Source organism: Saccopteryx leptura, chromosome 5, assembly GCF_036850995.1.
Source record: "Saccopteryx leptura isolate mSacLep1 chromosome 5, mSacLep1_pri_phased_curated, whole genome shotgun sequence".
NCBI classification, from domain to species: Eukaryota; Metazoa; Chordata; class Mammalia; order Chiroptera; family Emballonuridae; genus Saccopteryx; species Saccopteryx leptura.
Window position 1 is genome coordinate 75,888,223 of NC_089507.1, and position 17,290 is coordinate 75,905,512.

A 17,290-nucleotide genomic window follows, 5' to 3' on the forward strand; every position below is an offset into this window, starting at 1 on the left:
TCCTAATAATGACAAAGAAAGTTGGATAATTACTTTTTTTTCTCATTACAATTCCCCCCAAGGAGGTTTCTTCCATGCAACATTTATTTGGAATATAGGTCACTTGCAAAGAGATGATACATACCTATATTTGGTGGGAGCAAAAGCCTTCTTGGCTTAGAAGCCTAATAACTCAAAGGAGCCCATATCTCTTGTAATGACTCCAAAAGCATTACCTTCATGGTCACCAAAGCAACAGGCCCAATTACAGGAATTACTGCATTCAGAGAAGCCTCAAGACATGGTTTCCTTTCATGCATTTATTGTTCAGCGAGTCCAGGTGACATTTACTACACAGGGGTCATTTTACTATAAGCAGTGTTGCCTGGAAACATTAGTTAACATTCTAATTTTATGAAGCTTCCAGGAGAACAGAATTATACATTAACCAAAGTCAAATTCTCATTCAGTATAGGTGCTTAGAAATATAGGTCCGTCCTATTATTTTTGCACAATTAAATAAATACTATTTTTATCCTGTCTATATAACTTAATATTCCTATATTAAATCCCATTTTCTTCTTTTGTTCTTCTTATTTTTACAGGTAAAATATGGAAATTATGCTTTTGTATGGGATGCAGCTGTATTGGAGTATGTGGCTATCAATGACCCAGATTGTTCCTTTTACACTATTGGGAATACCATTGCTGATCGGGGATATGGAATTGCATTGCAGCATGGCAGTCCTTACCGGGATGTGTTTTCACAAAGGTAAGATTTGTGTGTGGTCCAAATAAAAAGAGAGGAAATATAGGGAAAAAATCCACTTGATTATCTTATCTAGTTTATTATATTTCATTTTCTTTGTTTGAGGAAGCATATTAAATAACAACAGAAAAGGTAGTTATTTGACATTCATTTCCTAAAACATGTACTGAGGTATTATTATTTGTTCCACATAAAAGGGGAAATATTACTGCATATCCCTGGTTAGCTTCTCAAAATATTGCTGTAGAAAAGAAAGTAGTGTGTTAATATTTATTTTAGAACCTGTGCAGTTCGTCTCTGGATTTTTTAACTAAGTGCCAGAGTTAGCAAAATTAATTTATCTAAGAACACAACACAATATTATAAACTTCAGGACAAGTTAAAGTCCTGATGTATTGAAGTACATAATTATAAGGATATTGCCATCGGAATTTTGAGAAAGAAAAGAGTAAGAATATTATAGTCCATCACTTGGTATCAAAATGTATATGAAACTTTTTCACGCAATTAAGGAGATAGTTTAATAAAATCATACCCACCTTAAAATCAAAATTTTCTATTATAAGTTGTTTAATAAAAAATTTTGAAATGTATATATAATATTAACAATATATGTGAAAGGGTCAGGCCTGAGAGGAATTCACAAGATCACTGCATTCCATTCTATCTGCTACCAAGGAAGCTTGGACCTAAGAGAAATATCTTTCAAGTAGAAGTATATTCCATTTGACACTGATAGTACATTTTATTTATTTTGTAGTATTCTTCTGCATATTTTCTAAATGCCAGTACGAGACTAAGAGAGAAGTTCTAGGTACTATTAATGCCCCAATTTCTAGGATTCTATTCCTCTACATTCTAGGATAACAAAAAGCCAGGTGTTTCGTGTTTTAAAAAAATTTTTAAATAAGTCATTAGTCCAGAATTTATGTTATAACTCTTCCTTTAGCTAACTAAAAATCTAAACCTCTTTGCTTATATGCAAAACAGGAAGTTAAATGAACTCTAAGGACCTGTCTTAATCAGATTTTCTGTTTAACAAACAACTGAGAAGTTATTTCTCAGTCATGAAACATAAGAGCTGTGACGTGGTAAGTTCTACTGCAAGTTGTGGGTCAACTGCAGGTCTTTTTTATGCAGCTTCTTATTCCAGGGTTTAGTCTAGAGAAGCAGCCTTATCTTGGACAAGCTGCTTTTATTGCAAAGAGCAGTTGAAAAGGAGGCTAAGAGAAATATTCACTGCCCTGTGTGCTTCTTACATGAATGTGGCATATGTCACATCTACCAACAGACCACTTACTAAAGAGTCTCAACGCCAACCCCTAAAATCAATGGGATGTGTATGGACACTACACATACAGGGAAGATAGGAATAAATAATTATGAACAGTAATGCCAGGGGTTCCTTTTGGGTCTTAAAATTTTTAACTATAAGAAAAAATGAAGGATGTATATTTGGCAAGTATATTATTAAAGTATAGATGATGATTAATCAAACTAAGCATACTTATTAATGAGTAGATTCTAAAGTGATAAACTGGAAAATCAATTATGCCATAGAGAATTTACCTGAAATTATTTGCCATCTGGTTGGAGATGTAAAACCCATGCATATAAACAATGATGTTTACTTACATACAGTATTGGTATTGTGTATTTATACTGTGTTAAATTGTGTTAATACCATGCAGAAAAAAGAAGTTAATCAAAGGAAATGTAAATGAAATTCCTCCAGAGGAGATAAGCCTTAAACATGACCTTGAAGAATTAGTAGAGAATAGTTAAGCTGAAGAGAAAAATAGGTAATTCTTAGAGAAACAATGAGAACAATGGAATAAAATTAGGAGAAAGCAGAATGTGTTGGGAACCAATAAAGACATCAAATTAATTTGAAAGAAAATTTGAAGTTTAGAATCCATATTGTAGGTCAGAAGCAGCTATAAGCACCTATTGTCTAGTTCTGGAGCCCAGGAGTAAATGGATGAAGGTAGCATTTAAGAGACAGTTAATTGAGTTTTGATTTTAAACGAAGGATGGATTCAAATAGGCAAAGACTAGAACAAACCCAGAGGCAAGAAATAACAAAAGCCTGGTCTAGACTAGATGTAGGAAAATGAGGAGGAAGAAACAATTAGAAGAGATGCTTCTGGCCCTGGCCGGTTGGCTCAGTGGTAGAGCGTCAGCTTGGCGTGTAGAAGTCCCGGGTTCGATTCCCGGCCAGGGCACACAGGAGAGGCGCCCATCTGCCTCTCCACCCCTCCTCCTCCCCTTCCTCTCTGTCTCTCTCTTCCCCTCCCGCAGCGAGGCTCCATTGGAGCAAAGATGGCCCGGGCGCTGGGGATGGCTCGTTGGCTGCTGCCCCAGGCGCTGGAGTGGCTCTGGTCGCAAAAGAGCGACGCCCCGGAGGGGCAGAGCATCGCCCCCTGGTGGGCAGAGCATCGCCCCCTGGTGGGCGTGGCGGGTGGATCCCGGTCGGGCGCATGCGGGAGTCTGTCTGACTGTCTCTCCCCATTTCCAGCTTCAGAAAAATACAAAAAAAAAAAAAAAAAAAAAAAAAAGAAGAGATGCTTCTAAGCAATAGAACTGAAATGGAAAGCATAATAGAATAAAAGGTGATACCAAAAATTTACTGTGGAAGACCACAGAAGAGTTTAATGGATCTTAACTTGAACCAGCTAGTCAAGAAAGAGAAAAAATTCTTTAATTGATATTAATAGCTTTTTCTTCACTGCAGAAATATTTTGTTTCTATACTTAATTTCTGAGTCTTTAATGCCAAAAACAATGAGCCCCATTAAACCAATACACAAACATAATAGCAATTAAAGAACTATTTAATAAATGACATCAATCATTCCATTTATCATTATCGCTACAATGCTTTACCTAGGAGAGATTTTAATTCTGAGGAAAGGTACTCCAGAGAACTGCTGAAAAGTAATAGTAATCATGGAGCATTATTTTTCCTTTGCTTGATTTACATTAATGAATGTTGACAATTTATATTCTCCCTTTCTATGGGGTTTCTTAATAATGACACTCTACATCTTGGTTCCCTGTACATCTGGAAGAAAAGAAAGCCAGGAAAGAAACATCTGGCCATTGTGGGCGTGCCAGCTCATCTCTTTATACACATGTGCCACATTATTCTGTCACCAAAACTCTTCCTGAATTCAGAAAATATCTGTCTTTATTCCCTTTTGCTATAGCCATTAGAAAAAAACATTTTTCTTTTAGTAACTAATTTTAAAACTTAAAAAGACCATCAAATATACCCATTGTAGTACACTTCAGAAATTATTGTAAACAGCTATGATACATCAGCTTATTCGGAGCCATTAATTAAACTAGATTATTGATTGCTATTGTGATTATTTTTGATGAAATTAACAGTATTCAGGATGATTTTTAATAAGTAAATATTAATTTTTATAAGGTGCCTATTGTCTCTACCACAGCTTATAATATATCAAAGTAACTTAATGTTAATAAATATTAATATGTAAAATAAATATTATATAATGATATATAACTACATTTACTATCCACTCTCTGCCCCGTATTTTATATGCTTATATATTTTAATGACATTTTAAAACAATCATATGAAATCTTGTACATTTTTTTCTTACACACTTCCCTATTAGTGCACAATTGTTACAGTACAACAATATACACTGATTGGATGGCCCTGAGCTTTGGCAATCATCAGGCTAAGAATCGGAGACAAAGACTGTAGTGACACCATTACTTGTAGTGTTGTATGTAAGTGGACATACACAGAAGTAACTTTTAAGGACCAGATAATGCTACAATAGACATAACCATAGATTTGGATTGAAGAGTTTTGTTTCTTTGGTCTGTACAAATACTAAGTAACTTGGCAGCAGCAGTTGAAGTATTTATATATCTTATTAGATGAGTCAAAGTACTAGTGCTGTAGCTAATGTTTGCAATGCTTTGTCACTTTTTATTCATCAATGTTTTTTAGATTTATTTTTCAGTTGCTGTTGACATATAATATTATACTTGTTTCAGGTGTACAACATAGTGATTAGACATTTATATACCTTAGGAAGTTATCACCCCTGTAAGTCTAGTAACTATCTGCTACCATGCATAGTTATTACAATATTACTGACTACATTCCTTATGCTGCACTTTACATCCTTGTGAATATTTTTTTAACAGGCAATTTGTACTTTTTAATCCCTTTCACCTTTTTAGCCCATCTTTCCAAACCCCATCCCATCTGATGACCATCAACTTGCTCTCTGTATTGATGTTTGTTTCTGTTTTATGTTTATGTATTTTGTATTTTAGATTCCACATAAACTGAAATTATATAGTATTTGTTTTTCTCTGTCTGACTTTCTTACTTAGAATAGTATGCTCTTGGTCCATGCATGTTGATGTAAATGATAAGATGTCATTTTTTTGTGGAGAATAATATTTCATGGTATGTATCACATCTTCTTCATTCATTTGTCTATCTGTGGGAACTTAGACTGCTTCCCTATCCTGGCTATTATAAATATGCTGAAATGAACATAGGGGTGCATATGCCTTTTGCAATTAGTATTTTAGATCACTTTGGATAGATACCTAGAAGTGCAATTACTGGGTCAGATGATAGTTCTATTTTTTTTTTTCCTGAGGGACCTCTATACTATTTTCTATAGTGGCTGCATCAATTTACAATCCTACCAACAGTGCACAAAGGTTCCCTTTTCTCCTTATTCTTGTCAACAGTTGTTTGTTGATTTATTGGTAATAGTCATTCTGACAGGTGTGAGGTAATATTTCAATGTGGTTTTATTTATGTTTACCAAATTATTAGTAATATTGAATATTTTTTCGTATGTCTGCTACCATCTATACAGCCCTTTTTGGAAAAGTGTTTATTTATGTCCTCTGTCTATTTTTCAATTATATTGTTTATTTGATGTTGAGCTGTATGAGTTCTTTATATATTTTGAATATTAATCCCTTATTGGATATGTCATTTGCAAGTATCTTCTCCCATTCAGTAGGTTGCCTTTAAAAAGAAGAAAAAAAACTACCTATTTTGGGGGGATTTTTTTTCTTGTTTTTTTTTTTTGTCCTTTTTTGCTCAATACTTCCATCCTGTCACCCAGCTCCCCACCCCTGAGAGCTGACAGCCTGCTCTCTGTGAGTCTGTGTTTTGCTTGTTAGTTCATTTTGGTCATTAGATTCCACATATGAGTGAAATCATATGGAACTCATCTTTCTCTGACTGACTTTTTTCACTTTGCATAAGGCTCAACAGGTCCATCCATGCTGTTGCAAAAAGTAACATTTTCTTCTTTTTTATAGCCAAATAACATGCCATTGTGTAAATGAACCCCAGCCATTTTATCCACTCATCTACTGATGTGCACTTGGCCTGTTTCCAAATCTTGGCTATTGTTAATAGTGATTCAATGTGTATAAAAGTGCATGTGTTCTTTTGAATTAGTGCTTTGGGTTTCTTCAGATAAATTTCCAGAATTTAAATTGCTAGGTCATAAGGCAGTTTTATTTTTAGCTTTTTCAGGTAACTCCATACTGCTTTCTACAGTGACTGCACCAATTTGCATTCCTACCAACAGTGCACATAAGTTCCCTTTTTTGCACACCCTCTCCAGCCCTTGTTGTTTGTCGATTTATCGATAATAGCCATTTGACAGGTGTGAGGTGATATCTCAAGATGGTTTCCTTTGCCATGTAAGAGCTTTTTAGTTTAGCATAGTCAGTCCCATTTGCTTATTTTTGTTTTTGCTGTCTTTGCCCGAGAAGACAGATTCAAAAAATAATACTAAGGCCAATGGCAAAATGTTTATTGCCTATGTTTTCTTGGAAGATTTTTTAAGGATTCAGGTCTCATATTTAATTCTCTAATTCATTTTGAGTTTATTTTTGTATATAGTGTAAGAAAATGGTCTAATTTCATTTTTTTGCATATATTGCTCTAGTTTTTCCAACATCTTTTATTGAAAAGATTGCCATTACCCCCTTCTATATTGTTGCCTCCTTTGTTGTAGATTAGGTGACCTTACAGGTGTGGGTTTGCCAGTACTATGTTGTTTTGATTACTATGACCTTGATATCAGGTAGTATGGTACCTCCAACTTTGTTCTTCTTTCTTAAAGTTGTGTGGCTATTAGGAGTCTTCTGTGGTTCCATATGAATTTTAGAATTATTTGTTCTATATATCCAAACTCTTTGAATACAGTCTATTTTTTTCCCTTGCCCTACTAATTATTATAACATCTAGTGCTTTACTTTTATTTGGAATCAGAAAAGAACATGAGATCTTTGTATCTTAAGACTATACTTTCAGCCCTGGCCGGTTGGCTCAGCGGTAGAGCGTTGGCCTAGCGTGCGGAGGACCCGGGTTTGATTCCTGGCCAGGGCACACAGGAGAAGCGCCCATTTGCTTCTCCACCCCTCCGCCGCGCTTTCCTCTCTGTCTCTCTCTTCCCCTCCCGCAGCCAAGGCTCCATTGGAGCAAAGATGGACCGGGCGCTGGGGATGGCTCTGTGGCCTCTGCCTCAGGCGCTGGAGTGGCTCTGGTCGCAACATGGCGACGCCCAGGATGGGCAGAGCATCGCCCCCTGGTGGGCAGAGTGTCGCCCCTGGTGGGCGTGCCGGGTGGATCCCGGTCGGGCGCATGCGGGAGTCTGTCTGACTGTCTCTCCCCGTTTCCAGCTTCAGAAAAATGAAAAAAAAAAAAAAAAAACCAAAACAAAACAAAACAAAAAAAAAAAAAAAAGACTATACTTTCAGGGATCATTTCTATAGTTTGTTACTAGATCTTTGTATCTCCCCTTATTTTAATACTTCTTACAATTTTCCTCTTGGGTCCTTTCTCATGTTGATAAGCCCCTTAAGTTCAAGCAATATGTCTGTATATCCCTAGTGTCTACCTTGATGCTAGCAGAGTAAGTGTTAAATAACTATTTGAAAAATGAATAAAAGATACACCTAACTTTTAGAATTATTGTTCAATGGTGAAAAATGCCGTTGGTATTTTATAAGGATTGCATTGAATTTACTGATTGCTTTGGATAGTATGGACATTTTAACAATGTTTATTTTTCTTATTCTTGGCCACTGTATATCCCTCCATTTATTTCTGTTTTCTTCATTTTCTTTTATCAATATCTCATAGTTTTTAAAGCACAGGTCTTTTCACCTCGATTCATCAAGTATTTCATGTAGCCCTGTCTTATAATAGTTCTTGGCATAAAAATACTATTTAGTCAAAAGTAGTTTTATTAAAAACATTTCAGAATAGAAGATGAACTAAATTATTCAGAGTAATATTATTATGCTAATAATAAATTTGACTCCAGTGTTGATCTTTAAGTATTCATAAGGCTAAAAATATTAGAAAATATTTATTGAGCTTTTAGTGTGAGCTCACCTCTGTCCTCAGATTTTTATGGGTGTCAAGGAATTAATGGGTCTAATTTTACACTTCATCAATAAGAGTCTCTTTGGGGCTATTGGCTTTTATCCCTAAACTTTGGGAATAGAACCACCTAGTGGCCAAAATAAAAACATATTTTATACCTCACAGAATTTTTTTGGATTCATGCATTAAAAAATATATCCACCTCATCACAGAATTTCAGAATTTTTAAAAATGAGATAAACTATAGTTTCTCTTTTATTAAAGATGAAACTAGTCGAAAGGGGTAAATGATTTGCTAAGAACCAAAAAAAGAAAAAAGAAAGTTAAAGAAAAACAAGAAAAGGTTCAATATTTTAAATTTCATGTCCAGGTTTCTAGATATCAAGTACCCTGCCTCCATTTATCTTTCTTTTAAAAGTATAAGAGACTAATGTCAAACATACTATATAATGCTTTCTGTATGCTAGACTCTGAGTTCTTAAATGTGGTGAACTGTAAGTACTATGATTATCCACATTTTACAGGCACAGAAACTGAAACATAATGAGGTCAAGTAATTTGTCAAATTTCACAAAGCTGTTGAATATTAAAACTAAGATTTAAATTCAGTCTGGCTCCAAAAATTGAAAAGCCCTGTTTCATAAAAATCGCCTTTCTCTCTCTCTCTCTGGCACAGAATAGAATTAATCATAATCCTTGATTTTCGATATACTTTCATTATTTGTTTAATTAGCTTAAAATTCCTTGGATATAGTGTATTTTTCTCCTTGCCTTATTAACTTTTAGAATATCCAGTGTGTTATTTTGTATTTTTATTTTTTATTCAAAAAAGAACATTAAATCTTTATTTATCTCCCCTTATTTTAATACTTCTTACATTTTACCTCTTGGGTCCTTTCTCATGTTGATAAGCCCCTCAAATCCAGAGATACATCTGTATATCCCTAGTGTCTACCTTCATGCTAGCATAGAATAACCATTGATAAATATTTGATGAATGAATAAAAGATCTACCTAACTTTTTGGTCAAAGGTAAGTGTATTTCCTTTATATTCAAATAAATTAAATACCTAGCTTTATGCTTGCTTAATTTTTTTAAAACTCTTCTATTTTCTATTATAATAATTTTTTATTTCCTGGTTCCTTTTAAATTTTTCATATAGTCAGAAATAAAAACTGAGAAGAACATAAAAATGCACCACACATCTACCTTTCTTTCCAACTCTGCTGTAAGAAGTTTCATACTTTCATTCCCACAGGAAGGTAGAAAATATTTTTACTTGAAAGCATAAAGCTGTAATCTTTTTTTCCCCACCAGAATGAGATACTCTCTAAGCAGTTTGTTCCCTTTCCAGGAAAAGAAAAAAAAATTAACCTCCACAGATCACTCAGTTAACAGCTTAAAATCAGTCAACATGTGTTTTAAAAAACAATAAGAAGGAACAACTTGACTGAAAGAATATTGACAGGAATATATAAGTAGAGAAGCTAAAATTGAATGGGTTGCATCAGAGTATTGATAGCTGCTATTTATTAAGTACCTGCTATGCTAAACACTTGATATATTTCATAAAATGTTTGCCATTCTATGGCAAGCTGAGACTCAGAGTTAAGTATATAACAAGGTTACACACGAATCACAGGTTGGAACTCATGTCCTCATTCAGGTCCCCACACCTGCTTTGTGGGGCTCTGAGAAGACTGTCTGGACAGAGGTAGTTGCATTTCAGGAGTCTGAGGTATTGGGTTAGACAGAAAGAGAGCTTCTTTGAGATGAAGCATTTACAAGGCCATTGTAATATTTTAGCCGCGAAGCAGTGAGAATATTCTCCACGAAAATGATAGAAAAGACTAGGAAACAAACTACAGTGTGAAGAAGACTAGACAGGACTTGGTGGAAATCAGAGGAGTGCATACAATCCAGGAACCTGAAAGGGAAAGGATGTTAGATTCAAATGGCCACAGAGTCCCCTCCTTTTTTCTCAATCCAACTCTATTATTGTTCTTCTCGGTCTTCTACTACAGCTTTTGCATCAGTTCAGTTTTATATCTAGGTAAAACCAACTGGAAAAGAACTTCTAAGAAAGCAATCATCATTTTAAAATAGCAATGTGGTAATTCACTGCCCAGTAGATATTTATTTCAAACAACCTTTCAGCTTACAAATTTTTGTCATCATCACTCAAATCATGTTCACATATCCTTAGTAGCATTCTTCTTTTCTCTCACACACCAAATATTAATTTTTAAGTTATCTATATTTTTTTGTGTGTGTGTGTGTGTGTATATGTGTGTACACACACCAAAAAAACCAACTGGTTGCTTTACATGAACATTTTTTGTTCTAGTTCACAAACACAAGATAGTTTCTATGGACATGTTTATATAAAGTAAGAAAGAAAAATGTTTGAAGAGTTACAGAATAAGAAAAAGAACATAGAAGTTTCACTTTCAACTGGAGATAAGAGTAGAATACAGTAATAATATATATTTATGCCTATATTGATATTTGAAATAATAATATAACCTATAAAATAATAATTTTAACCTATAAAATGTTAAAATACATTAATTTCTTCTTATATAATATATAGGCTTAGGCAAAAGTAGGTTTACAGTTCTGAGTAAAAAAACAAGTGTATCCCTATGTTATCATTTATTAATTATTATATTATTTTTCATACAAACAACTGTAAACCTATATTTACTCCACCCTGTATATATATTAAATAAGGATTAGCCTCTGGAAACTTTTGAAAAGAATTTACTGTTCCTAGTTCAGAGCAAACCCCTTTTAAACCACTTGTCTTAAATTTAGAATTTTGAATTCAGGGAACTTCAATAAAAGAGAAAATGAGGTAGCTTTTTTTTTGTTACCCTTTCTTTTTTTCTGTTTTATGAATCCTCATGGAGCTATTTTTTTTTTGTACTAAGATCCTGTGGGCTTTACTCATCACCCCAACTACTGATTCTAGTGGGAAGCCTACATAATTTACATTTGTTTCAATGTTTGGTGTAAATAAAGGGTCCTAATACTGTTGATGATATGTCCAGTGTGGAAATATTTCCAAAGTATTTATTGTAATGACTCTGTATGACTTGAAATTAGTTTTAGTAATCTTGCAAAGCAGTAGCCAAATTTTAAGAACATTAGAAGTCTTAACTGTAAGAATCATATATCCTTCTCACTACTGAACACAAACCCAGTCATCAGAGAGTGCAATCCCACGGAGTAGATTTTGAAGTGTTACAAGATTCTGTTTTCTTTGTGCTTACATCGTATAGCATTTGAGAAACACTTCATCCAAGGGATAAGAGTACTCTTTATAAACAAACATCTTTATTAGACTTTTCTGAGGAAAGTACTGAGGGACCAGGAAGATAAATGTCTAGTTCAAGGTGCACAGCACAATTTCAGCTGTATAATGAGCCCACAACACTGGACCAAGCTGCTTTGTAATAGCAAGTTTGATCAGCCTTTCTTAAAAATAAATTCTGTGCTGTTTCTAGATCTCGGTATTGTTACATTCAAAAAGCAGCTGCTTTAGAAAAGGTTAAGTTATTATAGTGGCATAAATTAGGTGTAACTTAAAGCTGAACTTTTAACAAACATTTCAGAATTTTAAACTACATTTTTGCACTTGAAAGTACACATACATTCACATGTGTGTGAACACACACTCTATTATAAAGCTCTCAAAATACTTTAAGTTCATTACATTTACATCACATTTTTTCCACTCAAAACACCCATTTTACTCACCAAACTTAGCCCCAAGACATTTTTTACTGTTTTGAAATTTTATTCTCTTTTAAAATTCCTTAATTGATTTTATAGAGAGAGAGGGGGGAAAAAACCATCAATTTGTTGTTCCACTTATACATTCAGTGAATAAAAGGTTTGATTTCATTTTAAAGGGAAACTTAGATGTCATTGAGGAAACTCAAAGAATGTGCTACTCTTTTATAGACCCTTAAAATGTTGTAAGCATGGTAACAATATGCAAATAAGCATGTGCTCTTCCATGATAATTATATTGATAAAAGAGATAACCATGGAATATGAGACATGAATGAGACTTTGCTGTGCATTTTAGACGACTCCCTAATTTACATATAGAAATCAAGAATGTAAGTTAGGTGACCTGTGTGTAGTCTATCCTTGTCGGAACATGCCCTGGGCTCTCTGGGCTCCCAGTCTAGTGTTTTACCCCTAGCCTTTTCTGCCCATACTTTTTGGTAAAATGTCAGGTTTTACCCCTAAGGTTGACTAGTAAAATAAATGTTTTCAGAAGTACATTTATGCTTTGCATAAAAGAGTCAGGAGTATTAATTAATAAATATGTTTTAACAGAGTCATAAACATGACTAGAACATTCCTGTTTTAAAATTGTCATTCCTTTATAGATGCACGATAAAGGGTGCACAAATGAGAGAGGGTTGTGGATTACATTATCCCTTACTTACAGAGAAATCATACTATAACATAAAATAATAACATTTATTGAAGGCTTACCATATGCCAGGTACTATTATAAGCATCTTAAGTCATTTAATCCTCACAATAACTTGTGAGGTAAGTGCTATGATTGACCTAGTTATATAAATGAAGAAACTGAGTCACAGAAAAGATAACATTTTTTCAAAGGTTACAAAGCTAATAAGTGGCAGAGCCAGATTTGAACGCTTCTGTCAAACACTATACTAATCTAGTGCCTACTCCCATGATTCTAAGCACACACACCATTGTGCACCAGATAATAAGCATCCAAATTATCTCCATGCCAGCTCAGGTAGCTGCCTTTTCTCATATTAAAATGCTGATGGGCATTTTAGTTTATGTGAAATTCGGGTGACTTCAGAAACTTAAACAGCATGCTAACAGCAAGCATCCTCCTGTAAAATAAGAGAACAGAACCATCTGAAACTGGAGCTATCTTGTGTCAGCTGATCAAAAGTAAACAATAAAAATATTGAAAATTTAAAGCTGTGGGAAGACACTGCAATTATTTTCCCTCTGTCTTATTATCTTTTGCTACAAATAGCTTAAGACTCTACTTAACGGGAACTATAATTCTTTCTTCATGGAAGTTTTCATTCATTATGACTTTTTAATTGGTGGAATCCATAATTGCCTCTTCACTATCTCATTACATAGTTCTTTGAGCAGCTCAAAAATACTAACTCATAATTGTCTACTCACATGTAAATGCTTACTGATATGAAACAGAGCCTACTATTTCTAGACCTAAATTATGGCTAAGATAAAAATAGAATATTTTCATATTGAATAACATTTATGAGTCCATACAACCCAGAATAAAAAGTCCTACAGAGGCACCAATGATTTTTGTCTTGATGAATGTAGCTCCTTGATTTAGCACCTACTTCAGGAGAAAGAAATACCTCAAAGTATGCATTCACTTTTTCTTACTCATTCTATTGAATACAACTGTTATTTTATAAAACTATTTATGTTTTAAATAATATTATTAACTACTAAAAATGATTGAAATCCAACATGTTTTTATTTTGTATATTATTGATCTCAAAAAACTTACATAAGCCCTGGCCGGTTGGCTCAGTGGTAGAGCATCGGCCTGGCGTGCGGAAGTCCCGGATTCGATTCCCAGCCAGGGCACACAGGAGAGGCGCCCATCTGCTTCTCCACCCCTCTCCCTCTCCTTCCTCTCTGTCTCTCTCTTCCCCTCCCGCAGCCGAGGCTCCACTGAAGCAAAAGATGGCCTGGGTGCTGGGGATGGCTCCTTGGCCTCTGCCCCAGGCGCTAGAGTGGCTCTGGTCGGGACAGAGCGACGCCTGGGATGGGCAGCGCATCGTTCCCTGGTGGGCGGGCCGGGTGGATCCCGGTCGGGCGCATGCGGGAGTCTGTCTGACTGCCTCCCCGTTTCCAGCTACAGAAAAATACAAAAAAAAAAAAAAAACTTACATAAAAATTTTGCCTTAGTGGTATTCTTACTAATGTTCTATCAGGTAGGTAGGACATGGAGGTGTGATGGGAAGAACCAACAACCTGAAAAAATATAGTGGGCTTTCTGTTCTAATACGGTTTTTAATCTTTTTCCAAAACAATGTTTTTGATAGCAATATTTTTATTTTGATGATTTTTTTATCTGTTTGGGGGTATATTCCCCTTTTAATTAACTAAGATCTCTCTAGTATTCCTTATAAAAGCCAGCATGGCTCTTCTAAGCAGTCTTTCATATTCCTTAAACTAATTAACATGAATTTTATTATTGTGAATTTTTTCTCTTCTGTGATTTTTAACAACTGCAACGATTTTTCAGACAAGTTACCTCCCAACCAGAATATATTCAGTAAAGTAGCACTGAATACTTCATTAGGTAGATGAGACAATATAGACCAAAACCCAGAAACCCCGAGTGCCAGGCCAAGCTGTGTGAATTTAAGACATGGGAGTCATTGAAGAATTTAGTAAGAACTAGCCATAAGCAGAAGTATGCTCTTTGATAGGTCTTGAACAAATGTATGCAATGAAAGAAATTCACTAGCAGGAAGGGTACTAATTAGGAAGCCATTGCTATATTTATAACATAAACTCCAAGGAGACGGATTTTTTTTGTCTGCTTCATTCAGACATGTATTTCAAGCATCTAGAAGAATGCCTACCACATAATAGATTTTTGATGAATATTAGCTGAATGAATGGATGCCTGAATCACTTATGAAAGGTGAAAGGCAGGAGCTAAAGTGAAGACAATAAAAATGGAATAAAAAGGAGAGACATTGTGAAGGTAATAATGTTGACCATCAACTAGACATGAGATCAGGGAAAGGGGAACCAAACATGATTTTGAAATCTTTAGCTTTGCTGTTAGGAAAATAAGGAAGTCATTCATAGAAAAGAATCCAGGAGGAGAAAGAGGTTTGAAATGAAAGCGCTAATTTTTGTCAAAGCATGTTGAGTTTGAGGCACTGGAGGATTATTCATCTTTAAAATGAAATGTATAGACTATGATAGCCATAACAATGCAGGGTGAAAACCTGAAGGAGAAGCTGGAACAAGAAATACATACTCAGGAAAACCCTCCATCAAGATTATGAAAGCCAGAGACATAGCTCATTAAAAGCACATGCAGATAAAAAGAAAAATATTGAGGTAAAAACTTTTTTTTTATTTAGAAATTAAATTAATGGAGTGGAATTGATAAATAAGAGTACATAGGTTTCAGATAAACATTTCTATGGCATTTGAATTGTTGACTGTGTGAAAAACTTGTTTTCAAAAGTCTCTTTTTATTGCCTCTCCTTTCCATTCCACAATCACCAGCCTAATCTTAGCCCACAGTATCTGGGAACATGATTATCCCTTTCTCTCCAAGCCTATTCAAATCTATGCATTCTGTGGGTTTCAGCTCATGACCCATCCTCAGTGTCTTCCCTAGCATATTCAGCTCTTATTAAACCTTTCATTATGTTTCTGTATTTTATCTTCTCTGTACCACATATATTACTTTTATTAAAATTAATCATTTCTTGTGTTTGTAACTTGACATTTTAAATATGTTTTAAGTTCTTAGCATGGAAAGACACAAAACTTATCTTATTCCTTCTTGTTTATTTTTCATAATAAATAGTTGTTATATTTCTTGTAGGTGTTTAATAAATTCTTGTTAACTAATGATTGAGGGTAAAATAGACAATCTGATTTTTACTTGTGATTATTAAGGGAAGCAACTTACTGGAGAATAAGATTCATATTTACTCAGTTGATCAACAAATATTTGTTGAGCAACTATTTAGTGCTTGTTACTATTTTGTTTTCCTAGAGATAAAATATTGAATATGATTGATAAGGTGATTGCTTTCCTGAAGCTTACATTACACTGGAGGAAGAAATATACAATAAACAAGAAAACAAATAAATAGTATAATTTCACATTGGAAAGCCTGCTATAAAAAATATAACTAGAACAAAGAATAAAGATGGATAACTGAGGAGTTGAATAACAAAAGACCTTTCTGAGGAGGCAAAGAGAAATAAATATCTATTATGTCCAGCTGTTAAAGTAGAGAACAAAACATAGGAAGGAAAGAAGGGATCAGAGGCAGTGGGCAAGCATGAATGTATAAAGAAAAATTAGGAAGCTTGTAAATGCAGTAACCAAGGAAGAGATGATGGTGGCGTGATATAACTGAGATAACAGTTATATAACAGGTTCCAGTCTATCGTAGCTATAAAACTGACAGGACTGGCCAAAGGTATGGATGTGATGGGTGAGGAAATTGAGAAATCAGAAAAACTTTTTTCTTCTAAACATGTATGTTGATAGTGAAACAATTAACTAAATTGGTCAAGCATGAGCTAGGAATAGATTAAGAGCCAGAGCAATTAAGACTTTGGCCTTGGGTTTGGTAAATTTGACATTTTTATTAAACCAGAACTTAGGTATATAAAGGTGAAATTTAGAAGAGAAGACAAAATAATAAGAATTACTATTTGATATGTAAAGGTGCTAGCTATGAAAGACAGGCACTGATAGAAGGACTTAGGGATTAATGATTTTGTAGATTTCTTCAGTAGTAATTAGAAAGAGATGCTTAAATTACTTGAAATATCCGCTAATATGGGGGGTAAAAGAATTTACAGAAGCAGAAAAAAATAAGCACCTTTTATAAAGATCCTAAAATCTAGGAAAGAGAATAGAAAATGGTTTAGTTATATGCATTTATCTCACACAGCAAAACAAGTTAGGGGTAAATGTCTTCAGGATTGGTTGATGCAGGGGCTCAACAAAGATAATCTTCTCAAGGACCAAGTTTCATTTTTCCACATCTCTATACTTCCATCCTTGGTGAGTGAGGTAGGACTATCCTCAGGCTGACCTGCCTTGTGATGGAAGAAGAATACGTACAAAAGCAATGTATATTTGTCCTTTCAGCTTAATTAGTTCATCTTAGGTCATATTTTTACCCATGAACTGAGCAGATTCCCACAAGAACATACACTCAGAGCCAGGGTTTTTCAACCACTGGTCCACAGACTTGTCTGCTGGAAATTTCATGCCAGTCCACAAAAGAGTTAACTACCCTGATGTTGTATAAAGATTATAGATCTAACTGTTCCAGTTATAGATAATAAAT

The 17,290-nt window shown here is 34.5% G+C and overlaps 1 protein-coding gene and 1 pseudogene across 2 annotated transcripts in view; both read left to right on the plus strand.

The window, feature by feature from the left end:
• GRID2 (glutamate ionotropic receptor delta type subunit 2) overlaps positions 1-17,290 on the plus strand; it is a 1,621,553-nt gene that overhangs the window by 1,449,838 nt on the left and 154,425 nt on the right. For both annotated transcript variants that reach the window (XM_066385691.1, XM_066385692.1), the window contains one exon: positions 585-751. In XM_066385691.1, coding sequence (XP_066241788.1) covers positions 585-751 — 167 coding nt within the window. The remainder of the gene's footprint in view (positions 1-584; positions 752-17,290) is intronic.
• On the plus strand, positions 7,521-7,593 carry LOC136407240 (small nucleolar RNA U3; annotated as a pseudogene).